This window comes from Lissotriton vulgaris, chromosome 6 (assembly GCF_964263255.1).
Source record: "Lissotriton vulgaris chromosome 6, aLisVul1.2, whole genome shotgun sequence".
Lineage (NCBI taxonomy): Eukaryota > Metazoa > Chordata > Amphibia > Caudata > Salamandridae > Lissotriton > Lissotriton vulgaris.
The window spans coordinates 1,855,742,280-1,855,769,514 of NC_141694.1; the positions used below are offsets into that span (position 1 = coordinate 1,855,742,280).

General features: G+C 45.4%; 1 protein-coding gene across 1 annotated transcript in view; it reads left to right on the forward strand.

The window, feature by feature from the left end:
- GCKR (glucokinase regulator) overlaps nucleotides 1-27,235 on the forward strand; it is a 164,259-nt gene that overhangs the window by 64,690 nt on the left and 72,334 nt on the right. The window contains exons 2-3 of the mRNA XM_086928175.1: nucleotides 13,225-13,380; nucleotides 22,564-22,632. Coding sequence (XP_086784301.1) covers nucleotides 13,225-13,380; nucleotides 22,564-22,632 — 225 coding nt within the window. The remainder of the gene's footprint in view (nucleotides 1-13,224; nucleotides 13,381-22,563; nucleotides 22,633-27,235) is intronic.

The window sequence follows — 27,235 nt, forward strand, 5'->3', positions numbered from 1 at the left end:
AGGCCTCCTGTCCAGTGTTCGGGGCATATAGGGAGCCAATCGAAAGGGTTGTGTCACCTAAATGGAATGTATGCACCAAGAGTCGACCCCTGATCTCCCCCACTTTGGTCCCCACCCTCCCCTGGAAACTTCTAGATATTAAAATTGCAACCCCTGCTGTCTTTGTTGGGAGGGAAGAGAAGAATTGATGTGGAAAGACTCGGGAGCGCATCCTATGCCAATCTTTCTGCAGGAGGTGAGTTTCCTGTATTAGGCAGATATCCGCTCCAGAGTAGGAGATAACAGCCCTCCTTTTAATCGGGTTATTCAGCCCTTTCACGTTAAGTGTTACTATTTTAGGAGTTGTGTCTGTCATGGTGCAGAGGATGTGTAGCGCAGCGCAGAGTGAGTGTTTGTCACAGTGCAAGACCCTGTGATAGCAGGTATTAGGCTGTGTCGTTCCCGGTAGCCTTGTAGGTCTAGTCCCGGACCTTGTGCGTAGATGGATGACAAACCTCGGAGGTTGCTCAGCCGTGGCGCAACTCCTTGCCCAATGAGAAATCTAGTCTGGCACACTGGTCCCCACCCTCGGTACCCCCCAGCCCAACAAACCCCCCCAAAACAACCAAGAACCTCTGCTGTTTGCATCGTTGTAGATCTGAGTTAAAGTCATTGTGATCAGAGGTTCTGTAACGACCCCCCCATCCCACCCCTCCCCTCCCCCAATCCCAACACCCTAGAATTGCATAGTCCCAATCCCGTTGTGACACATAGGATTGTGGTAGGAAATGTTGAAGGGGTCATCTCCGATGGCGGTCTCTCCGGTCTCCCCGCCCGACCCACCCGCCACAAATGCAATATGTGTGCAATACAGAATCTCCCACGTGGAGGTGTCTATTGCCCTGAAGGAGAGGTTTCATTGGCCACCTCCGCCACCGCGGTCTCATGTTCTCTGGAGATGACAGAGGCATCTGGCTTAAGGCGGTGAGGTGAGGATCGTTTGTGAGTTACAGTCTGTCAGCCCCCTCTGGACGGCCCTTGCGAGTTCCTAAGCACTGGTTCGGTCTCGACGGGGTCCAGACCCAGGAGCGTGCAGGTGTCTTCGAGTGATCGCAGTTGGTGTAGCCGTCCATTCCACTTAAATATAATCCGGAATGGGTGTCCCCACGAGTAGGGGATCTCCTTCTGCCTTAGGAATTCTGTCACTTGCTTGAATTCCTGTCTTTTCCGGAGAGTGATAGATGAGAGATCCTGGTATAGGGCGACGGGATGGCCCTGAAACTGAAGGGCTGAGCTCGTCGAGCCTCTCTGAGGATCCGTTCTTTTAACGGAAAATCTGGAAGGAACGCCAGGATATCTGGTGGTGGGGCAGGAGCTTTACGAGGCATCCCCACCCTGTGCGCCCTATCAATGCGAATGGGGAAGTCCGCCGACTCTCCCAGAACACTCCTGAAGAGGGCCTGCAGGTATGCGGTGACATCAGACCCCTCATCTTTCTGAGGGACCCCCCGAACCCGTATGTTGTTCCGACGGGAACGGTTTTCAAGGTCCTCACCGTGGGCCTGGAGGTCCACTTGTTGGTCAGTGAGTCGCAGGATTTCTTGTCGGAGCAGTTCAATTTCGTTACTCCTCGTTTGGTCCGCCTCCTCGACAGCGACCACTCGGTCACCCAGGTCTTCCACATCTCGACGAAGCTCACGGACTTCACCCGCAACGTCTTGTTTTAAGGATTTGAAGTCCTCCCAAGCGAGTTAAATAATGTTTCCAGGAAGGATCTGGTGATGGGCACTTGGTCGTCCGTCGCTGGCGGCGGTGATTTCCCGGTCCCCGGCGATGGCGGGTCCCTGTGGAGCTTAGGCTGTGTTTTGGCCAGTAATTCAGGGAGCGTCCGGGACCCCCTCTTCCCCCTCTGTGCCGCCATGATGTGGGTGGCTCCAAACCCTGGTCAGTGTGGGGTCTCTGGGTGTTGGTAGATGTAGGGAGATGGCGACGCAACTGGATTGAGTGGGAAGTCCACGAACTCGGTCTAAGTTACCCTGGGTGGAGACAAATGCGGCAATCCGTGCACTAACCAGCTTTGGGGGCAGTGAGGCAGGTCCGTTCCAGGCGGTCGGCCGTCCCCTACCGGGTTATTGCGTAGGGCAGTGTGACGGTGTCAGTTAAGTGCGACCCCTGGCCCCCGCAAAGAGTGTCCAGATCAGCAGCAGGAACCCCCACAGGGCAATTTTCAACTTTCCCAGACAGCCCTCCGCCGGGGGCTCGATTGTGCCCCCCGAGCCTCCCTCGTGCCCACCACTGCTCTCCTCACCTGGGTGCTTGCAGCTTGCTCTGGGGTCGTGGCCCTCCAGGCCTCTCCTGCGTTGGCTCCACTTATGGTGCTGCGACCGCCTGGGGTTGCCAGAAGTTGCTGGGGTCCATATCTTGTAGGCCGTGATGGATCGGAATTCCCATGTGTGCTCAGGTTGCTCCGGTGTGCTGTGGAGCGTAGGCGGTCCGATGGGTAGGCCCAAGCCAGGGCCTCAATTTTCGCCCTCGCCTGACTACCGGCCGGGTCGCGAGAGCGACAGGGAGGGTCCCTTCGCTCCTGCGGGGTTAGGCAGCTGGAGGCGCAAAGTGGACCACCTCTCTCAGCAAGGCTCGCGCTGCACGTTCTCCGCAGCTTTGATTGAGCCGTGATGTCCGGCGGTCGCAACTTCCGGTAGGCCCGAAGCCTGGCCCTCAATTTTAGTGTCCGGCGGCCGGGCCTCTCTGTGTGTCAGCCGGGCCAGCAGGGCAGCGATGCACCTCCGAGGCTTACCGCTCCAGCAGCAGCGGCGGGGTCCCTGGATACTTCGCTCCACCCCCGACGCCACAGTCGGTCTCAGGGGTCCGGAGCAGTGATTCCGACCGCAGGTGTGGGCGCAGTTGCGGACCTCCGGGCGTCAAGCCCCGTACCACTCCCTGATGAAGGCGCTCGGGGCGCCGATTTCACATCAGTACCCCTCCAAAGTGTGTCACGCTTCTCCGTGCAGGGCCCCCAGCACGTAGGGGGAGATTCAGGCGAGAAGCAAGGCGTTTCGGTGGGATCGGGCAGGGAGCTCCGGAGACCTGCGTCCGATCACGCCGCCATCTTGGACACGCCCCCTATGTATTGTGTTTTATCTATTGGGTCATAATTCAGTCGCTACTGCCTCTCCTTCCTTATAAAATTTGTTTCTGGGTTCACAGTTTATCGGAGAACCAGGGTTCTGATGGGTTTTTCCGCCTGCTAGAAAAGGTCTTAACCTGGGCCAAGGTTTCCACTGCACCTTTTAATCCAGGTGGAAAACCTGTGCACAGCCGTATTGGCATCTGTGATGAGGTCGACCTGAGTTCTAGAAAGGGATGCTTGTAAGGAGGAAGCATCAATGTTCCTCCAGTCCCGACCTTTGACTGTAACGTAAGGCCTACGAGATCTTGTGGAGTGCTGCTTGATACTCATGGAGAACATTATGGCCTTATGGTCTGACCATGGAACGGGTAGTACTTCTGAGCCCTTCACATCCGGGTTAGAGGTAAATATACCATCTAAGGTATGTCCTGCGATGTGAGTGGCGTGCTCTACAATATGTCTAAGAGAAAAGCTGGCTATGGTGTCCACCAGTACGGCCGTGTCACGATCCATCCGTTTTTCTAGATGGTAATTTCTCCCAATACTGAAAAGTCAGCTGCATCACAGCTAGCTTCTATGAAGGAACTAATGGAATCGACAAAGGGAGTTCTAGCTCCGGGTGGCCTGTATAGCAAAAGGCCCTTAAACGTGTGAGTTTTACTCCGAGTGATCCGGAAGGATAACACTTCGCAGTCTGGGGTGCACCCCGCTGCCAATCCCGTGTCTAATAAGTGGTCTCTAGAGATGATTGCTAACTCCCCACCCCTCTTGTTCGCACAGTCTGCCATGCAGATTGCATAGCCCGCAGGAATGGTCAGCCCTAAATCAATGCTAGAGGAATTGTCAGCCCATGTTTCGGTGAAATACACTAGGTCGAGTTTGTATGAGCCCACTATCTCTGCTAATTCTACTTTGTGTTTCAGAAGGGAACATGCGTTAATCAGCATGCCCTGAAACAGCTTTGTGCCTTCTGAATAGGAATGTTTATAAGGAATTTGTCTATCTATTTTTGACCCTAGCAACATTTAGGGGTAATTTGCATGGTTTGCAATGCCTGAATTCACTCTGTAAATCCAAGAGGGGGCAAGTAGGCTTATGCTCTAATGAGTTAAATGTCAGCAACTCTTCCCTGGAATATTTGGGAACAGACCTGCCTCCTCGCGGAAAACAAACCGTGTTTTTGGATCCAGCCGCGGACGGGCACATGAGGGTTTCCTTAGGCACGCCCGATGCGCGTGTCCACTCCAGCATCTCCCCAAACTATACCGTGCACCTCCCGGAAATGCCTGCGGGCCGCTGGAAGTGTCTAGATGGGTGTGCCTGGTCTGTAACGCCCTCCGCGCAATCGGCACAGGCTGCGGCGGAACGGGGCTTAGACCTAGGCACCAAGAATCCTTAGGAGACCCTCTTCAATGGTGGGAACAATAGTTTGTCCGTAGCGAGCAAATAACCAATATGCCAGGTAACTAACAATTCTAAAAAAGCCAATGGTGCAATAACTCCTCGATACAGAAGAAGATGTAAAAACGTTGAATGTATTCAAAAGTCTTTAAAAAAGTGTAAAAGTAAATTAACCCTTCTCTGGGCTGCGAGGCCCAGTGCAACTACGGCAACCCTACCGCTGGTTAAACCCAAGGGTGCGCTCAGCTCCTGAGGTCCTCAGGACCACATTGGCACCATCGTCTCCCTCTGACTCAGGCTGTGGAGTACGGGTGTAGGGGTTCTTTGAGGAGTTGGGTCATGGTCGGTCAGAGGATCACTCTGGGTCTTGGGGACCTGGTGAAGAGGGGAAACAGGACAGCAGGGCCACTCTCAGTGCAGGCCTTGTGGATCCTGATGTCTCTCAATGGTAGGTCTTGATTTGTGCTGTTGGAGTCCAGACTGGACCACCAACACAGCCACATCACCCCCCACCTGAGAAACCTGCACTGGCTCCCCGTCAACAAGAGGATATCCTTCAAGCTCCTCATCCACGCACACAAGGCACTCCACAAGACCGGCCCAGTCTACCTCAACAGACAACTTTCCTTCTACATCCCCAACCACCAACTCCACTCTGCCGACCTCACACTTGCCACCATCCCTCACATCCGAAGAACAACTACCGGCGGGAGAGCCTTTTCCCACCTCGCCACCAAGACCTGGAACACCCTCCCACTGAGCCTATGACAGACCCAAGACCTTGAGGAGGCTACTCAAGACCTGGCTGTTTGACTGGTAGCGCCGCCCCCCCCCCCTCCCTCCCAGCGCCTTGAGACCCTCACAGGTGCATAGTGTGCTCTACAAATGACTGATTGATAGAACAAGCCATGGTTGCTACACCTGCTCTGATACCCAGGGTATTGGTACTGAGCGGCTCCTGGGTATTCTGGTGTCTCCAAACTCGCAAAAAGAACAATTGATGGGCAGAATGCAGGACAATGTCAAACATTCATCCTAGTATAGAGAGCTGGGCCTAAATCCATCGGCTTTTTGCTCACCATGCCATTTCAGTTTGGACCCAGTCATATGCAAATCAGTCTTGACCCTGCACCCAATGGGAACCCAGATCCGTTGACTGGGGGTGAGTGCTTGCAATGTTTAACACTCCGTTCACCATGCCCTTTGGTTTTGCTTTGTTCACCCTAAGTTGACAGGGTATGCTCAGACTTGGGTCCCTTGCTCACTTTGCCACTGGATTCAAGCTAGCCTGGCTGATGACGGCTGATTAGCCAGAAACCGGTCCCAGGATGCTTGTTTCCAGTCCAGGGAAGACATGGCTTGGCAGTTAGGGCTGGACTGTTCCCATGAGGCACAGGGTCAGACTGATTTGTATATGGCCATGTCTGAACTGGGGTAGCGCAGTGAGCTAAAGAATGATGATATATTAAACCCAGATCAATGGACTGGGGGTGAGTGCTTGCAATGTTCAACACTCCGTCTATCATTCCCTTTGGTTTTGTATCCAAACTGTGCAAGGAGACGGATCTGACCTCCTGGAGCACAAAGACCTTTCTCCTGTCATGCTGCTTCTTCGGTGGGCTTAATGGCTGGCAAGACAGTGGAGCTGGTAGATGCTTTGCTGTGCCTGCAGATGTAGGGGACCAACTCCTCTACTCCAAAGGAGGTCTTTCCCAGTTGGTGAGGCCCATGACCGGCTTTTTTGGGGGAGGATGTTCAACTCTTGGCGAAGACAGGCCCATCAAAAGTCGAAGTGAAAGCAGGGTTTTGCGCGAGTCCCTGAAGTTGAATGTGCTTTCCTGGTGTCAGGGGGCCACCTAAATACTCACTTTAGGGGTGATACCAGGAGTAAAGGGTGGTAGCCAATGGGCTAATTACCCCAGAGGCTACTACACCCTCTAAATGACCACTTCCTGTTGGGAGTGGGCATCAGTGTCCCAGAGTTCCTATTTCCACCACACACAAGGCGGCAGCCTTCTCTCTTTCGTGTTCACTTCAGGCTGCCCACTTTAGGGGTGTGACCAGCCTGGAGGTGCAACATGCCTCCTCACATAGGTAATTTCCCACCAGTCCTGGTACCAAATGGGCCCCTAGGCAGGAGGTTGCATATCCCAGGGCTGGGAGAAGCCAGGCTTGCATATCAAAGGCAGTGTGCTCTTTGAAGTTCCCTGCCTTGACATGCTAATTTACTAGCCCTCCTGCTGGAGGAGGTGTAAACACCTCCTACCAAAGCAGACACTCTTTCTGACCTCATAGAGATAGGCTCTCACCTCCAAGATGGACAGAAACGTGTCTTTGGTGGCAGGCTGGACAGGACCAGTCAGCAAGCACACTAGAGGACTAGTAGGTTTCAGGGGGTACCTCTAAGGTACCCTATGGGTGCATGTATTATTAAATACATCACTGAAGTCATTGTTGGTTTATTAATAAATGGCGTTTGAGACCAAACCCCATTGATTGCAGTAAAGCCATCATGTAGCTTGAAAACTCGTTTGGACCAGTGCCCAGTACATACCTTAAAATGGCTTCCCTGCTCACTTGTAATATTCACCAATGGAGCTAGACATTGCAGGAGCATATCTGCTCAAGCAGATATATCCTCACATGTTTTATAATTATAATGCACCCTGCCTTAGTGCTCCAAGGCCTGTCTTAGGGGTGATTTACATATAGCCCATGCATTGTCATGGCACACAGGAGTGTGCCATGTCATGTTTTCACTCATGGTTTGCACCATGTCACAAAGCCTACAGTGGCAGTCTGTGTGGAATTTGTGTGTGGGTTTGGGGTATAATTTAGCAGGGACTTACAGGGGTGCTAAAGTCCATAGCCAATTGTGAAATAATCAGACTTCACTTTGTTTTAAGGAAGGAGCACTGGCACTGTGGTCTGGTTAGCAAACCTCCATGCAGAGTCAAATCTGCATCTAGCACCTAAAAGAGGGGGCGAAAAGTAGGGGGACAACTGCAACAAAAACCCAGTTTCATACACAAGCCTACAAGGATGTTCCCTAGGGCCTGCTGATCCCAGCAGCTGTCTCTTTATATTGAACACATTCATCAGTTGTAGTAGTTTCTCTTTTTAAACCTATGCTGATGACATCAGTTAAATGTTCATTGGCAAGTTAAGCAAATTACTGCCTGGTTTTGTGAGGTTTGTTATCCATGGTACACAATTCCCTCAAAGGAAATTCTCAAGTCGAGGAAAACTCAAAACCTACAGGCATTTGAATAATAGACAAATCATAGAATGTAGCATAAAAATCACAGCATTTATCTTCAAGGGCTTTATTTCATATGTGTCTTCGGAGAAGAACTCTAGCGACATCTTGTGGAAACGAAGAAGGAAACGACCTAAATCAATATGGGTCAAAACATAAAATTTCCCTACATGCCTCAGAATTAATATTGAATAGTGTTCTTTTTCTACTTAACCCCTTTGCTGCTTCTGTCGACCAACGGCCGTCGCGAGCATTACCTCCATAGTGCTGCGCACGTCCGTTGACCGACGCGGCACCGCCCGCTTAATAGAACGTTCCGCACCGGCGTGGAACATTGGAAGTAGCAAACGGGTTAAAAGTAGTAGGTAAGCAGAGGGAATATCATGGCCAATCATTGCTGATCTTTTTCTACAGGACCCTCATTATTCTATGGCAATCCTTCATTGTCCGCAGGTGACCCGGGCACTTCTATGATTATATTAAGCGTCACATGACATCGTCTTTCCAAGTGTCATTGCGCCTAGTACACTTGGCATGTCTGTTGATTCCTTAGCATGGCGACAAAATGCCTACTTGGCACAAGGGGCTCAGATTTGTTAATAAGAGGAGTATGTGGCCACCAGTAGCCAAGAACTTGATGGCAAGGAAGCAGAATACTTGGTGCTGGCTCTAAACATTTTCATTTCAGAGGGACCTGGTGTAGTTCTCCACCTAACAGCAAATCTCCCATTCCTTAGCAAGTGGTTGTTTTCTTGTCCAATGACGTTCTAAACCTATGAGCTAAGATCCTCTGATTGTCCAGTCTTCCAAAGTTGACATTTGTACAACGCCTTTTTGTTAGACATACAAGATTAACTTTACCTGATCTAGAGGTGTTCTCAGTGGACTATTGCAGCTCCTGTTATGACGCCTCTTGAGAAAGCTTAAGGCGCGTTCCATATGAAGCCTTAGACACAGTTGGAGTCATGGAAGTCCTACAAGGAAGTGAACATTCGCAGATTACGTCTCTACGCGGTGTTCCTTAGATTGAAATGGCCTATGCTCCTGAAAAGTAAACAGACACCCTCTCTCTCAGGGGCTCACCCCAGTTCCATGCTGTTCCTTTAGTAATTGTTCCTCAGGAACCAGAAACATACTCACTCACCTGCGCGATCAGTTACTCGCTCACGCAGTTCTGCGGTTTGTTCCATTGATTGATGGGACTCAGCCTCCAGAAAAGAAATACATGGTGCAGTGGCGGGCTCACATATTCATTCTTCATTTAACGTCATTGGTTGATGCCGTTCATGCTACAGAAAGATAAATACTCACTCATGCTCACTCACCCACTTAAGTCCGAATTTTGCTCCACAGTTGATGTGGACTATGTTACAGAAAAGTCAACACTGACTAATCTACTGCATTTTGAAGGATGTTCCATGGGTTGATGTAGCAAATGCTACAGAAACAGTAAACACTTACTTACCAATTTACTCACTTACTCCACTCTGCATTTTGTACAATTACTTGATGTGACTCAGTCTACCGGAAAACAAACACCAGTCACCCAACACACTTCTGCATTTGTTCAGTTGGTTGATGAGTCAAACCATTATCTCTGTGCTTAACTATTTAATCCTCTTCACCTGTTGTAATAAACATGGACACCCTCTCACCCCATCGCTCTTTTGTACCACTGCTAACAGTGCAACCAGCGTCCACCTCAAGGTCCTTCAAGGTGACCCACACCAGCTCTGGCCAGTAACACCACCACCACTGACCAGTAAGGACTCATGTCCATGCATCCAAACCTCCATTGCGTCTCCACCCAGGGGCCGCTCCATGCGTCCTCGTCCACGGCTCTTCAGTGTCCTCCATTTTTCTGTTGGTGCATCTTGGGTTACTCCATCAGCACTTTGTGTCTTTTCCCTTCAGATTTTACCCCAAATCTCTGACCCTTCATGACAGAACTGCATCATAATAGCCTACAAATCATGAATCGCGTGATTGTAGGAGGCGCAAGTAGTCTACCAAATAGAACTTACGTTTGCTCCTCTCTTATGCATCATGTGATTTGCAACACAAAGCGAAAGACTACACTTAGATTTTAATTGAATATTTGACTCACTATTCGTTTGTGTTTTTAGCAAGATCATCTCCTGTCCTGTGCATGCACTCATTGATTTGAACGAACAATTCTCCCCATTCTTAAAACTTATGTGGGTGAAACTACATGATTTCGTTTGTACATGTATGCCAGTTAAAGAATATCTATTTAAGTTGTGACAAATTTCAAGATGTCTGTTAGGCTTGTGAGCAGCTACATTTTAACAAAGACTATATTGCCAGAAAATTTGGGGGGAAATAAGCAAAACATGCCTTGCAAGAACACAGTATGAAAATAAAAATGTTGTCCCCCTTCTGTCAGTTTCATGGTCTATGTTCTAAAATAACATGAGCGGAGGAAATACACTTTAAAAAAATACACATATATATATATATATATATATATATATATATATATATATCAATATATATAATATATATATATGTATTTATTTAATTCACACATTTATTGCACTTCCTGCCAATGCCAATCTCATATTCGGAGGCCCAAATGTAGTTTGTATTCATAAAAATTGCCACCGAGGTCACGGTGAAAATGAACCCCTTCACTGCGGCGGCTATTCCGCCGCAGTGCTAAGGGGGTGGGGCGGAAGAGCGGGGGGCGCATGCTGGTGACGGAACCGCTCCGTCACCAGCGTCGGTTGCGCTGTACTTATGACGGAGTGGTTCTGTCATGGCCCCGCCCGCTCAATAGAAAGCTCAGCGCAGGCGCGGAATTCGCGCCGCGCATGAGCGGCGGGCGGGCCATGACGGAACCGCTCCGTCATCAGCACAGCGCCACCGCAGCTGATGACGGAGTGGTTCCGTCATCGGCGCACAAGGGGTTAATTGCTTTACTAGATAGGAAGACTAGTATTTGAGGGAGAATGAAAGGGACCACCTTTTATCCCCCCCCCTCCCACTCCTCCGGTGAAGCACCCTGCTGTGAATGGCCATGGCTTATGATCAGTATTCTGTACCTGTACTCAGTTATTCGTGTACATGCCTCTATGAGGACACCCTTTTATCCTCTTTGGGGCTCATCATAAAAGGGACCTTTCCTCTGTGGAAAGGGGAACCGGGCGCTTTTCCAGTTCTGGATCATGTACCAATATTGATCACATAGCTGGCCAATAACCAAGGTCATCTTCCCCGACCCGACAAATAAAGCCCGAGTCGGAGGGCTCAGCCCATGAGAATACTAAAAAAGCCATTACCGAGCGTTATTCACCAACCAAGGTCTCAACTATTATTATTGCTAGTTCCCCCTCCCTCTCTCTCTTGCCCCTCTGAAAAGCGAGGTGCTTGCACTGAGCTCAAAAAGGCAATTTAATGTACATATGTATTTGTTTGTTTTTTTTATAGCCTGAGGGGCAGATGTATCAAGATTCCATTTTGCGATTTCTAAATAGCGATTCCTTAAAAATCGCTATTTAGAAAGAATCGCTATTTAGAAATCGCAAAATGGGATATATGTAAAAAATCGCTATTTTTTAGCGATTTCTTAGTCTTCCTTATTTGCGAATTCACATTTTTCAAATTCGCAATTAAGGAATAATTTCCCATGCATTCCTATGGGCCAGGAGGCCCATAGGAATGATTGTGAAAATATTCTCAATTTGCGATTCGCAATTTGCTAATCGCAAATTTAGAATAATTTCAAGGGTGCAGGGGTGTCTCAAAGACACCCTGCTGCACCCCTGAAATCTACATGTGTGTGCATATGGCACACATACATGCCCTATGGGCATGTGTGTGCGTCACATGCCACCTTCAAAAATGCCAAATTGTGCATTTTTAAAAGAATTCGCAAATTAACATCAACTACAAGTTGGTGGTAATTTGCGATTTCTTAACCAAAATTTGCAATTGTAAAATGCTACATACATAGCATTTAAGGAATCGCAAAATTGTGATTCCTTAAATGCTATGGCAAAATAAGGAATCGCAAATTTTTGCGATTCCTTAATTTGCGAATTTTTGATGCATGCCAAAACATGCAAATAGACTGTTTGCGATTCGCAAAGGCTGAAATTCTGTAAATTTCGGCCTTGGCGATTCGCAAAAGGCTTGATACATCTAGGCCTGAGTGTTTCGCACAAGAATTTAGGGCCATATGTATGAAACGTAGGTTTTGCAATTCTCAAGTAGCGATTTTTAGAAAATCGCTATTTGAGAATCGCAAAATGCTGTGTATGTAGGATTTGCAAATAATTTTGTGAATCCTACATATTCCTTAATTGCGAATCGCAAATTGCAATTCACAATTCAGGAACACCTCCCTATTCATTCCTATGGGCCTAGCGGCCCATAGGAATGAATTGGGAGACATTCTCAATTTGCAATTCACAATTAGAGAATCGCAAATTGAGAATGCAATTTCAAGGGTGCCAGGGTATCAAAAGGACACCCTTTTGCACCCCTGAAATGTGCATGTGTGCACATGTGGCAAACATACATGCCCTAAAGGCATGTATGTGCGCCACATTGCACTTTGAAAAGTGCAAAAAGGGCATTTTTCATAGAAATCGCAAATTACCACCAACTTGAAGTTGGTGGTAATTTGCGATTCCTTAAAGCCAAATTGCACTTTTTCTGTGATTCTTACATTGCATTTAAGAAATAGCAATTTGCGATTCCTTAAATGCAATCACAAAATAAGGAATCGCAAATTTTGGGATTCCTTATTTTACGAGGCAGTTTTGTTTTCATACATACCACTGAGCCAAATTGCGATCACAGATGCCGAATTTCTGCGTTTGCGATCGCATTTTGGAATGATACATATGGCCCAAAATCTTTTGCATCAATGTGAACGTCACTTTATTGTTTATATGTATTTTTAGGAAGATATTTCCCTTAAAAGGTTTATTTTGTTTTTTCTGTTTAAGGAAACTGTTTCCTGTTTTTGTTTTTTTTAATGAAATGTAATGGATTGTTTTGAATTGTTTTAAATTTACAGATTTGTTTGTAAATATCAAAAAAGTATCTCTAATGAATCCGTCAAACTGTTGTGTTGTGTGTGGTCCTTCAGCGGAAGCTTTTCCCAGTCGTTGCAGACTGAGCCCAAGCACCCTGACGGGCTATTCCATTGTCTGCTTCAGGATGAATTTGTAAAAGGGTGATTTACCCCCAGGCACTACTTTGAAGTATTTTCTGACAGTGTTCAATATTGATTTTTGGTGCTCTTGTAAGAAGTTCTCCTCTCTGAATGTCTCAACGTCTTCAACATTTCCTGTACATCTGATCTGATCCGGCAGGCATTCTGTGAATCGACGACTCAACTCAACCTCAAGTTTGCTGCTGGGTATTTTATAAAAGGATCTTCCATGCAGCTCCACCAGACATAACTGTCCTTTTTTCCTTTCAGTTGACCGGATATGAGGCTAACCTACCCATCACTGAAAAATCCAACCCCATCACGAAGGACCTGGACAGAGTCGACCCGGTGCAAATGGTGCAGCTTCTGCGAGACTGCGATGCCGAAATCTTCCAGGAGGAGGACCCAACCCTGGTTAATTACAAGGTTAGTGGTGCTGTGCTCGATGCCTCTGTGCTGGAGCCCACAATACTAGGCCAGAACCCTGCACAAGGGTGAGGCATACGCTGTGTCTCAAGGCGGTATAGGTGGAGACGGAGACAGGAAGCTGGAGGGTGATAAAAACTTAAACGGAAGAGGTAGATAGCGAAGAATATGGGTGGATTTCTGAAGGTGGTAGGGACTTTAGGGTGTGATAATTAGGACAATAAGGTGGTTAAGAAAATATGGCACAGTGTTCACCCACAACACTACAACACAAATATTCTACCTTACAAGTTCCTTTGCATCTGCTTGATCCCCAGCTTCTACTTCTCTTCATTCAACACGTCTCGATGTGCGCTCTTACCATTGTGCTTCCTTTCACACACTTGGCCTTTAGGCACTATATTTCCATCGGCTGAACCTCCCCCACTGCTCCTGGGCTGAGAGGCCCATAGCTGCCTAACCCTCAAACTTGACAGGCTTCCGTTGTTCTGACCAGAATCTCGTAGACTGGAGCCTCTCGCTTCCCAAGGTAGTCCACTCAGCCTCCTCTTCCTCACTAGCGTCATGTCATTCTTTATCTTGACAGTCGTCTCCTTGCTCTCTAACCACTGATTCATTCCTATCTCTACCACTATTCTCTTCACCAGCTTCCCCTGTCACTAATTATATCTGCAAGGTAAATGTAACCAAATATCTTCCACTGTTCCTATAAAATGCCGTCCATTGCCAATCCGCTCTAAGTAGACTCGCCGACGAAGCACTCGTATACAATAGCACCATCGAATACGGGTGGCTAATGCAACATATGCTTTCTATACATCCCTCTATCCCATCCGCCTCCTCAACCATGGGTCACTGCAATTGTATACCAAATTAAGTGCTGTTTGCAGTCCACATTCTCCAGAACTGGGCTGGGCTTGGAGCTGAATGAAATAGTAAATTTTTTCAATGCGTTGGTATCTCTCGCTGTAACCAGGAACATCGTTCAGCAGCAAATCATAAGTGCGCCTCTCTCAAGACTGCTTTCAGGGCTGGGCTGTTTTTGTTTCTTATCTAATCAGATTTCCAAGCTACATTTTTACCCTTATCCATACAGCTGATCCAGGAAGAAAGAACATGTACTGCGATGCTGCATTAGGTCTTTAAACCCTATGTGAATCCCACCCTGCGTCAGCTAAACCCTTTTACTTCCTCTCCTACTTTCAGAACACAGACATCCTAAACAGCTTCTGGATCCAGCTCTGCCAGTCACTTCTCCCAGCTCTCCTCACACCCATCACTTGCTTCCCACTCACAGTTAATAGTTATGATACCTTCTTTTCAACTAGTAATACTACCATCAGGTGGTCCCCACTGCTCCCCTTTCTCTCCTTCCATTACCTTAAACCTGTCTTCTTGAGTGGATAGCTTTCCCATCCACTGTTCCTGCAGATTTTGCCACATCATCCAGGCAGTTATCCTCCTAACGTCCTGTACGATACATCTTACCCCATAATGATCAAAATTCTTGCCTCCTCATCTTTCACATCTTACTTTGACCATTTTTCAAGTCTCTACTCCCCTACATATACCCTCCAGGATTATTAAAAGCCTTTCAGGCCATCCAGGATCTGACATGTCTTCCTCTTCCTCTTGTTTCCAAAGTCCCCAGAGAGGAAGTTGTTCAAGCATCCCACTAAAACCTGTGTATCCCTTGCAGTTCACGATCCATAGAATGCACTTACCCACATTAGCCCTCATCATCACTCTATAACCTCAATTCCAGCCTTTAATCCCAACCCCCTCTTCTGTCTTCATCCTGCATGATATATCATGTGTCACGGACACCTGAAACTAATGCACCTCTCCTGGCTTTCTTCCTACCTGATAACTGAGCCTGCAGAGTAACATTGCGCTCCTTGACTTTACTCACACCCACTTCCCCTGGTGTTCCTCAAAGCTTAGTCCATGGGATCCTTCTTCTCTTCAACTGAACCGTACAATCCACCCTGACATAATCGCCTCCTTTGGCTTCTCCTAAAATCTCTTTGAAGGAGATGCCCACCTCTTTTCTACCCAGCTCTCTAGTCCTAAATCAATGACGGCCTCTGGTTCTTGATATTCCTACACTGTCTGATGCTCTACCTACCCAATCTGAGATTGCTTACTTGAAGCCTCCATGTCACAAAAACCAAATCCTCCCTATCTCACATTTGGAGGCACCATGAAGCGCACCACTTCCACCCACTGAGATAGTAAGCCTTAACCTCTCCTTGTCAGTCACCCAGCCTTGCACTCTAGTCAGCACACCTATTCAACGAGGACCCCCACATCTCCCACCATAGAGGCAAAAACCTTCATCGAGCCTCGGATAGTCGCGTATCTAGATTTGAAAAGAAAAGTGGTGTGACAGGTTCCTCACTAAATCTCTACTCCTTCCAACCCCTGGAAATATCTAGCAACTTAGGGTCTTATTTAGAGATTGGCAAATTGCATTCTCCATCAAAATGCCACGAATACACCATCTGCCATATTGGAAGCACCATAAGCTATCATGCATATCACGCTTGTGACAGAGCAGTCCATTCCCCAAGCTGTAAATCGCGTTTGAATATCACGCTCAGGAGGAGCTCTCACATATTCAGATCTTCAGAGAGAAGCAAGCGTGATACCTACATCAAGGGGGCACCACATAGGGGCAGAAATGAAGATCCGTAAATGCAGTTTGGGTCCAGAAAGACTGAGGCCTCTACGTTCAGTGACCTGTTAAAGTCTAACAAACTAAGGGCCTGATTTGAATTTCAGCAAAAGGGTTACTCAGTCACAAAGGTGACGGATATCCCGTCCGCCGATATATATAAATCCCATGGGATATAATGGTACTTGTATGTTCAGCAGACAGGATATCCATCAACGGTGTGACTGAGTTACCTGTCCGCCAAGATCAAGATCATGTCCCTAAATGACTTTTTAAACCCACATGAAATGCTGTGAGTAATAGTTTATCGCAGCACACTGTGCACCCCGTTCAACAGAGATGGTCTTGACAATCTTGGTAATATGAGTAAATAGTTTAACAAAATGACATGAAAGCATGCTGGGTGGAGGCGCTTTATGTATTAAAGAATAAAGTGAGTGTTACCGGTTTGTCATGCGCGTTTCCCCTCCAGCCAACCATCAACCTTCTGGGAGTTCCCAACGAATCCAGCTCCACTGAGCAGCAGCCTTTAGTAGAGTTAGACCCCCTGAACCTACAGATAAACGCGAAGGGCCAGGTTCACTGGCGCTAAATATAGCGGCTCGTTAGACGTAGATCCAGGAGATCAAGGAAACCATTGCAGATGGTCCTGCACTGTGACTTCCCAAAGCATGACTATTGTCAAGACTTGTTTGTGAAAAATGAAGTGGGGTACTCGGGCACCCCATGTTTCCTCTCTGTTGCCTTCATTTTGGTGCTGGTTGACACTTTGAGGACCAGCAGAGCCCACACTTCGCGTGCACTTGCATACGTGTCCATAATCTACAACCCGAATGTCATGGATGGGAGGACAGTTTCCAGACCTGCGCAGACTGTACATACCTTTTGGACAAATTACAGCTGTATTATTCAGTGTGTATCACCCTGAGGCTGATGGAAACACACTACTTTATGATCAATCACTAGCGCCCTGTCCCGACGTTGTACGGGTATGACAGACATGTCTGCTGGCATGTGACTGAGAATCTATGCCTACACAAAGGTAACAACGGTTGAAAGCTATATTGGTATGATCCAGCACTCCTATTGAAAAACGTCTCTCAAACGCTACCTATTACCTCAATACTCGCCATTAATCATGAAACACTTATATAGGCCCATAACACCAATGAGACAATTTTTGAGCAACTGAATCTAGTGGTATGATTTATAAAACTATTCACATGATATTTACAATATTATATACAACTGCAGTTTATCATCTTTTACCATGGATTTAAGCATTTATCATTTATTAAATCAGACCACTTAAGGCGATTGGATCAACTGATAGTAACTAGACCATGAATAAACAAGACCAGCTTGTCTTTTTAAATCTAATTTTTATTAACTTCATTCTTCATAAAGAAAGAGCATTTACGTTTTAGAATCTTTTTTATAAGCAAATAAGAAAGCAGCATTTTATTAGGAAATGAATTAATAAACTGACATTATTAAAGAAAGTTCAGAAACATGAAATATTAGCAATTAACAGTTTCCATTCCCTAAATCTATTTCCCTGTCTATTTCTCACTTCACCTGAAAAGGAAAATATCATTTAAAGTCTGCTGTTCTTACGTGCGCCAAAAGTCCAACAGCACGTCACGTCATTTAGGAATCTGGAAGCAAGAGAGTTTTTTCCCTGACCCAAGTGTTAGGTTTTATACATTTTTCTCTAGCTAAACTTTCTAAATTTCACATTCCTTAGAGCAAATTCAAGTTTTTCATTGGCTGTCCTGTGTCAGACCATGATAAAGTAAATTACATCATCTCCGATCCTCGACCAAATCCAGGCTTCACATAAGCCCTATTGTCTTTCATTTCCACACTATTTGGCTTCCTCAAAACAGTAACTTTTCTTCGAGTCTTGTACTTTTCACTTCCTAACCTTGGCAGACTTTTACAAATCCTGTCGTTGAAGCTTATTCTTCATGTGCACGTTCATCTTGACCAAAAACTGTTTTTCAATTAATAATGTCAATGCAGCAAAAATCCTCACAGCTGCGTACGTGTCAATACTTCACTCTGGACAAGGTTTCAAGTCTGCTGTGCTGTCAGCCATATTTCTGTGCCACCTTTTAGGCCTCACTTTGGAAACTATTATTAAACAAACACAAGACATCAATTAATTAAAGAATTGAGACCCATTCTGTTACCCTCCCCCTTTACTAATTAACCCTGTTAATTGTGTTACCTAGCAGAAGCACAGTCAGGCAGCTTTATATTTACTCTTCCTTCAGGAACTGCACGAACTCCAAAAGCTTTTGTCACAAAAAGACATAACATAAGCACACATAATAAGCACATGCCATTAGTTAAACAGCCGCATTTAATACTGACAAAGACAATAGACAAGGTTAGTTAATTTTTTTTCTTCTTCGCGTTTGCAACACAAAGCACATTAGTTTATCCCGCGTGTACTGATGTTTGCATTTTTAAACTAAATTGATTAGTAATTTCACCACATGCTTATTAGTTTGATTATTCATTATGAGAGATTAACTTCACAAGTTAGAACAAAATTTTGTTCTTCACCTTGCTCCATCAGGTACAATGTGGCGAGCACCTGCAGGTTAGCATTCATATGTATAAATCATGCGAAATACTGTCTGTTAGCGAAGGAGAAGTGTGTCGACGAACGCAGTTTCATTAAGGCGCATAACCTCAAGGATCTACTGTGCCATCACCCTATGTCCCTCTCTCGACCACAAATATCAGGTAATTCACACGCTCCAAACATCACCCGACGGTGTACTCAGCCGCCGCAATAGAATGCTATTCACACGCTCCAAACGTAAGCACACGCCCACCTCAGAGCCGGTGCTACTTCCAACAGACTACTTTATGACACAACGGGCTTTGTTCCACTCCAAAGTATGTTGCGCTGGTGTATAGCCTATGTCCATCTGCTTTGCCTCACCTTTCCAATGCTGCATGCGGTGCAACGGTTGGCGCTGTGGTTCCGGAGCTTACCCGCCTCAAAGGTTTGGTCTCTCTCTTTATTATATTAGTATGGATTAACACTTATTTGTTTACGAAAATAGAATTCGAGCAGAGCTTTCATACCAGGTGAATACACTATAAGAACAGTTTATTCAGTGACATTAGAAGTCACTTTGCGATTTGTTTCTTCTTGCGGCAGTTTTTATATTTACTCTAACATTGTTTTCCTCTACGGCTCCTCTGTGATTACACCCCGAGCACAACATATCAATGCAATGCTGGAAAAACTCTGTTGCATTCATCAAGTAACTAACTACAGGTAAGGAACTGCTTTGGTCTGCAAGGGATGGCTGCCGCACTGCAGGTAGGCTGAGATCAGGCAATTCTGGGATCATTTGCCGACTGCGGCCTACACAAAGTGATCGGGCTACCACTGTCCTGAAAGTTCAGTGCGGGACCACCTAGTGAGACTGTCCTGGCGGCCGCTTGATGCCGTAATCCCTGGGCCACTTCTGACAGGATCTTAGTCAGAGTCGTGCCTCGGGGAATGTTCAACAATCATCATGATACATTGTAGCCCTGCAGAGAGCACAGTATGAGCCTGCACTGTAGCCTTAGCTCACAGTGCAGGCTCTGAAGCCTGTGGGAGCACAGCTTGCGGTGCACACCACGAATGCCTGCTGCCAGCTGCCACACTTAGCACTTTTACAGCGACAGTGGAGACAGATATGCGTGACAATGCTTTCAGTGCAGAAATGCGGAGTACCACATTGAAATGTGTTAGTATAATGCCTGATGCGTGGTACTTGGCAGGACTTCTCCAGGTAGGCGGTGGCAGAAGTAGAGTAGGACTCGCAGTGAAGCAGAACATGGAAGGGGGCTTTCATCAGTCCCTGTTCTTGCTGCACCCAGGGCTGTTCTTGACATGCTCTGTTTGCCCTCGGATTCTCTCTGAGTGATCAGACTGCTGGTGTCAGGGGCTTCGTGCTGTCTCCCACACCTGCCTCGAGCCCCCATCAATCCTGTGGTTTTCAGAACACATTAAAACATGCTTCTAAGGTGTAATTTCTTTATTCCACAATCTTATTAAACAAAGTTTATGGCCATGTTGTAGTTTAACCTCAGAGACTACCAGTTATGTCACAAACCCTACCATTAAAAAAAAAACATACCCACGTCATTGTTTATTTTCTTGTAAACTCATGCCTGTGAAGCATTCACTAACATTGCTGTCCACACTTTAGCACTGATAAAATGAGGTACACTTTTCTCTGACCGGGAGTGGCATCGTCATCAAAAGTTAAATCTGTCTCTCTTTTTGGTGAGAAATGGTAATAATCTAACGACTCAATCATGTCTATCGATGTCTTCTGGGGAAAAAACACTTTCATAAGAATTCCTTTCAGGCACACCTTTCAGCCCCACCTCTGTGTCCTCTCAATCACACCAGAAGCGCAAGGTATAAAGAAAAAAATCCACCCTGTGTTTTTATCAAATGATGAGAAAAAATGACAGCACATGCGGTTCATGCACTAGTTCGTGCAATCTAGCGCTGATGCTCTTGAAACCACGAGTGGCACTAGAATATTATAAGCAAAACCAAAGTGGATGATGGACGGAGTGTTGAACATTGCAAGCACTCACCCCAGTCAACTGATCTGGGTTTAGTTCCTCATCATTCTTTAGCTCACTTCCCCACGCCAGTTCAGACATGGCCATATATAAATCATTCTGACCCTGTGCCTCACGGGAACAGTCCAGCCCGACCTGCCAAGCCATGTCTTCCCTGGACCGGAAACAAGCATCCTGGGACCAATTTCTGGCTAATCAGCCGTTATCTTGCCATGTTCAACACTCCGTTCATCATCCTCTTTGGTTTTGCTTTGTTCGCCCTAAGTTGGCAGGGTATGCCCAGACGTGGGTCCCATGCTCACTTTGTCACTGGATTCAAGCTAGCCTGGCTGATGACAGCTGATTTGCCAGAAACCGGTCCCAGGATGCTTGTTTCCGGTCCAGGGAAGGCATGGCTTGGCAGTTCGGGCTGGACTGTTTCCATGAGGCACAGGGTCAGACCGATTTGCATATGGCCATGTCTGAACAGGGGTGGTGGAATGAGCTAAAGAATTATGATGGATTAAACCCTGATCAGTTGACTGGGAGTGGGTGCTTGCAATCCATCCATCATCCCCTTTGGTTTTACTAGAACATTGGTATCACAATATCTTCTGACATAAATATCATTTTCAACAGATATCACTCTTTTAGAGTTAATCATAGAAAATCTACTCCAAAAGGTCTAATATTTTTGTAAAGGATTTGTAGACCCGTTATCTATGTTAGAAAATATTTCTGTGAGCAATTGTCTGACAGACAACCTGAACAATTAACCCCCTCCCCCACCCCCAAGCTATTGAGACTCTTGCGGAGAGTAGTCGTGCTCTATAAGAACCCTGATTGATTGAAATCATTCATCTTACATGGGTATCACCTACAGGGATTTGTCACCACATGTGGCCACATATAGCCATTTGATCCAGTACGGACTTAGAATGGGTTTTGTTTACCCCTTGCTTATAATTTGAATTGTCTTTTCTATCTCAGTTCTCTGCTCCTGATAAAATGGCTTTCCTTCGTGTTCTTGTCTGTCCTTGAAGAATTTTGGTCTTACCGTGTTTTGATTGGATGACTAGTATCCTGCCACTGCTGACTTCAGACATAAATAGCGCATAAGGGACTTACCATTTTAAATGATTTTTCTTTTCCTTAAAAGAAAATCATTCCAAGATTACCACTGCACACACAGTGGCATTTGGGTAAAAATACACATTAAAAAAGAAAAATTGGATTTGATTTAATGTTAGAAAGCACAATCTTCAGGGATTTACAATCCTTTTTAGGTTTCCCCTGTGAAATCTGTTGTTTTTAATATAAATTTAAAAGAGGCGTTCTCTCTATCCTGGCTTTTCACTGGTTCCTGTGCATGCCATTTTTGTTTCCTCAAATTTTCCTGCATTTACTAATACTTGTTCTAGTTCCATTCTCACCGGTCTGATGTTTAGCTGTTACGCATTATAAGGTGTAAACACACACACACACACCCACCCCCCCCCCCCACAAACACACACACACACCCACACCCCCCCACACACACACACATCCAAGCACACACACACACACACCTCTCCTAGCCGCGGTCCAGTGCTGCAAAGGTTATTAGAGATGATGCTCTTCTGTCGGAGTCCTGTGGCTTCTCACAAGCGGGAGCGGGGTGTGTGTTTATTCTGAGCCCTGGAATGTCTGCTCGCAGCTAGGCCCTTCAGCACAGAAGGAGGAGCCTGAGTGTCTGGTGGAATAGCTTAGCCCTTTGGTGTGGTGTGGTGTGGTGTGGTGTGGTGTGGTCTGGTGTTGTGTTGGGGGGTGGGGGGGGGGTCCTCGTCTTTACAGTGCATGTGTAATGCTGCCGTGACATCACCTCTGGGTGAGGGGCCTTTACTACCAGCACTGAGTATCTCTCTTTCTTTCAGAGGCTGTACAGTGAGTCTGTGCTACGGACTGTCTTTGACATTGCAAAGATGGTGCAAGACATTTTAAAGGTAACGTATAACTAACATCTTACGGCCATTGAAGTGACAAGGAAAGCACAAAGAAGTTCCCAAAGCTCCATATTGAGCCCATTGAGTGGTCCTGAAAGGCTGAACTTGACATTGTGTTGAATGTTTGAAAGTGAAGAAAGACTCAGACCCTCACTAGAATGCAGATCAAGCATTTGCAATGCAATAGATCTCGCATTTGTGAGAGTTGGAGCTATTGCTGTTGTAAATGAGAATGTCTTTTACCCATGCGTTTTGGTTTAGAGTGCAGTGGATTTTATTAATAGAGGCGCAGCTGCAGCACTGTTAAGAGGACTAACAATGGGGAATCACCATATGGAAAACAGAATGGCAAAAAGATAAGGGGTATAGAGCCAAATTAAATTAGGCAGGAAAGGAGAAAGGCAGATTTAAACCAAGAAGAGTGTAAACAAGCACAACTGTGTATTAAAATTCACAATCTGGGGGCGAGTTTGCAGAGCTGCCCTGTGACCAAGCCATCGTAAAGCTCCCCTGTGGTCGCTGCACCTGCACTGATTGGTATAAAGGGCTCTTGATTCAGGAGAGGCATTCATGGGAACACTTTGAACGAGCATGTTCTGAGGTACGTATTTACTACTAGCAACATTTTATGAATATTTTGATGAGTTTGTGCCATGGGGCTTGGGGCCAAGTTATGAATAGTGAGGGAATGTAAAGGAGTTTGGTGTGAGGATACGGTTTTGTTCAGCCGGGCGCCACAGGGTTACCTTCATTCATTGTTGCTGTTCCTGGTTTGTTTTTGTAACTGTTATCTCTACAGAGGTAAGGGGTGCAAAGTCTAATGGCCTCCAGAAATCTGTAACCCTTGCTCGATACACCTATCTTTTCAGAACACAAAGGATTACACGCAACTAATCACAGTACTTATCAAATACCAAGACCGATGGAAAGGGCAGTTTATTATGTTTTCGCAGAAATATTGCAGCAAACTTTGATTTATGTTGAACTTATTTAAACAAACCGGTCACAGATTGCATACCCAAATCAATATATTTCCGGCACAAATAAAGCCTTATACGAGAGAGTGTCTGCCGCACAATGGAGAGTGTGCAATGTTTTATTAATGTAAAGATGATCAAATACAGAAGAGAATTTGGCAAGCTGTCAAAGGAAAAGCGCAGAATGAGCTAGAATCCACGAAACAGTGCAGAATTATTACAATCTTATTATAGGTAGCAGCAGAGGATACCTCGATCATCATCAAGGAAGAGGGGGCACTTTTCTCTTAACCTGCCTCCCACTTCCTAAATCCCCTCTCTCCTCCCTCAAAAAGTTAAAGAAAACAATCAGTTCACAGCACCAGAAGTGCGGGGGGGGTTACAACTCAAGTTTAGATCCTGTCTCGAGCGCAGCACCGAGGCAAGAAAAGGAAAAATAATTGCACAACCGTAGAAGCAAGTCACGTGATAAATTGGGCAGCAAACAAATAGGAGCCCGTGCTGTGAAAGTCAAATCCTGGTGACACCCGGCACACAGCCCCAGCAGCCCAGAGAGAAGCCAACTCACAGCAGCATCGTGGGCACGCAGGAAACAATAAGAACATTACTGCCCTCACTTATGTTTCACTTGGAGCATTTGTAATTGGTTATCAGCAGTCACCCGTGAAGCCAATGAGCCAGCGCGAGCTGTAAATACTGCTCTGCCTCGTGCGCACCAGCCCACGTGGCTGCAAATGTGAAATATACATTTACAAACAAATTGTCTCCCAGGCAGCAGCAGCATGTGGGGTCAGCTCGAGCACCTCTCCCTGCAGCCTCCAAGGCGTTCGGAGCTTTGGCTGCTCCTCCCAACAAGAGCAGGGAACATGTGCATGACAATAACACAAGCATTTGCAATGCAACAGGTTTAGCATTGCTGAAAGTTTGAGCTATTGGCATTGCTAATAATATTAATGCAACGCCAATAGAACAAACTTTCAGTAATGCGAGACCTATTGCACTGGAGATCTATTGCGGCACTCGCGCTTAATCTGTAAATATCTGAATCTAATGCACGGGTGCTGCGATTGCTTCAAAAGTAAAGAAATGGAAAACAAAATGTTTTTACTATTTCTTTGCCTTTGAAGCAATTGCAGCACCCGTACTTTAGCTTAAGATATTTACAGCTAAAGCACGGTGCCGCAATTGTAACAAAAGTAAACAAATAGAAAAACATGGCGTTGGCACACCTATTTCTCTATTTATTTACCTTTATTACAATGGTGGTACATGCGTTTTAGCGTTAAACATCTTGATCTAAAGCTAAATAAATGTTTTCTCTATTTCTTTACTTTTGAAGCACTCGAGACACTCACCCTTTAGCTTCAGATGTTTAAAGCTAAAGCGCTGGTGCCGCCATTATAACCAAAATAAATACAGAGGAACAAAAAAACATGCAGCCGCTTTGCAGATGCAACTAATGAAAGAAACGTGCCAGCCGACATTATTCCACACTGGATAATTAAAAAAATAATAATAATCGTTGCGGGAGAGCGTGTCGTGCCTGCAATAGCAGGCAGGACAAAGATATTTAAGAAAATTGTGTGCTGAGTCTGTAATTAATATGGCCCGATTACGAGCACATGTAACAGGGCGTGTCCTCATGGGAGCTTCTAAGCGTATTGACTAATGAAAAGCCACCATTTACAAAAGGCAGTGACAGGAGCCAATTAAAAAGATGGGCGGAAAGTGGGCGGTGCTTCATGCCTATATCCTGAATACAACATGTCTCGAAGAAACAGCACAAGCGCTGCCTAGACGAAACCTAGAAACAAACACTAAGGTGCGAAAGCAGAATTGAGGGTCAGAGAAAAATCAAATAACAGAATGTACCAGGCACAGTTATTTGTTTTTCTATTGCATTTAGTTTCATAAGAGTAGATCTTACACTTTTTTTTGTGGGGGGCGGATTCTGTTCATTAAAACAAAACTCATCGTACAGGGCCGGACAGAGTGAATCACAACTGCATATATCATATGGAATGCCATGGGCGTATTTCTCATTTGAGACAGATCTTTAATTTTTATTTCAACATTCAAATAACATTTGTTGCACTTGGTGTGAGGGTGTTTTGTTCTCACAGGGAGATGTTTACCCCCCACAAATGTGTCAGAATGAGATATTGGCTAGTAGCGCTTTCCATAAAAGAAAACATATTTTTTAAAAGCTTTCAAATTGACTGCATGTGATGTAGAAAAACAGTGCCACATTCTACTTTGGAGGATTGTTTCTGTGTTACATATTGTGTTTGTCATCACGCATTTGTGAGATTTACTGACAGCGAATAAGGTATCAGAGTGAAGCACTAACCGGACCCAGGTATTTATTAAAATAAAAAATCCAGTGTAGATATCAGAGATAAACTGGGACATAAAATAAAAAAATAATAATAATAATTTGAATGTGTGTCTTTAATTTAAGACTGGAAGAGATAGATTACAGGCTTGATCTAGGAGTTTCGGACTATATTGTAATTAAAGTTTTATAGGGCTTAATGCACCCTGATTAGGCAAAGTAGTGGTTTGGAGTCGCAAGACTTTACACTAAATACCAATGGGTAACCTGTATTCCTCAGAACCTGAGTATCATATGGCATATAGAACAATGGTCCTGTCGGATAAGATTTGTACTAAATCATAAAAGTCTATAATTGCCAAATTGCTCATGAAGTAAACTTAAACATGGAAACAAATTAGAAAACATGTAGACCCAACCAAAGCAATTTTTGAATATATGCCATATATTTCTAGTAATCAAATGACAATCATTGAGTAATCATTAAGGGACGTCTGGATATGCTTGTCTCGTATAAGGATCCCCTGTAAGGGTGGCTCCCAAATTCAATGCCAGATACGCATGGATTACATTTTCAATTCAGCGCATTCCTGATGAAATTCACTCCTAATCGCTAGTTCTGCTTTCGCTTAGTGGAAATCTTAATCGAGATAAGAATATCCAGCTGTCTGTTTGCACCCTAGTGGAATCTATCACCTGGTACATTTGAGGGATACATTGCTGTATCTGAAAGAAGGTCGAATAAGCCTTTTTCCGACTCCAGGTTGTTCCATAGCCAGTCCTGATGAAGTCCCTATTAGATGTCATGAAAATATTTCTTAAGAGGGTCGAAACTTCAACGTTTCTAGATGTCACCTATATTATAACTTCTGCTTGTTGGTCATTTACAGACATATAATTATTATCCCATTGAGTAGAGAATACATATTGGGACCCATCAGGCAGGCTGAAAAAGAACCTGAATCTTGCAGTTTTATGTGTGCCTTTACATATCTGCATAGTCACTTTTTTATGCACTGCACGAGCATTTTTTTCAGCTAGCACCTATTGAGCACCTTATGGTTGTACTTTATGGTTGTACCTATGGTTGTACGTTGTCATTAATCACTAGAAATAAATGCCTTTTATTCAATAATTGCTTTGTTTGGGTCTGCATGTTTTCGGATTTATTTCCATGTTTACTTCATGAGCATTTGTGCAATTGCAGACTTTTTTGATGTGATGTGAAAGACAACACAAGTTTAGAATCTAAATGTGAGAGCACTGATGAATGAGTTAATTTTTACAAATT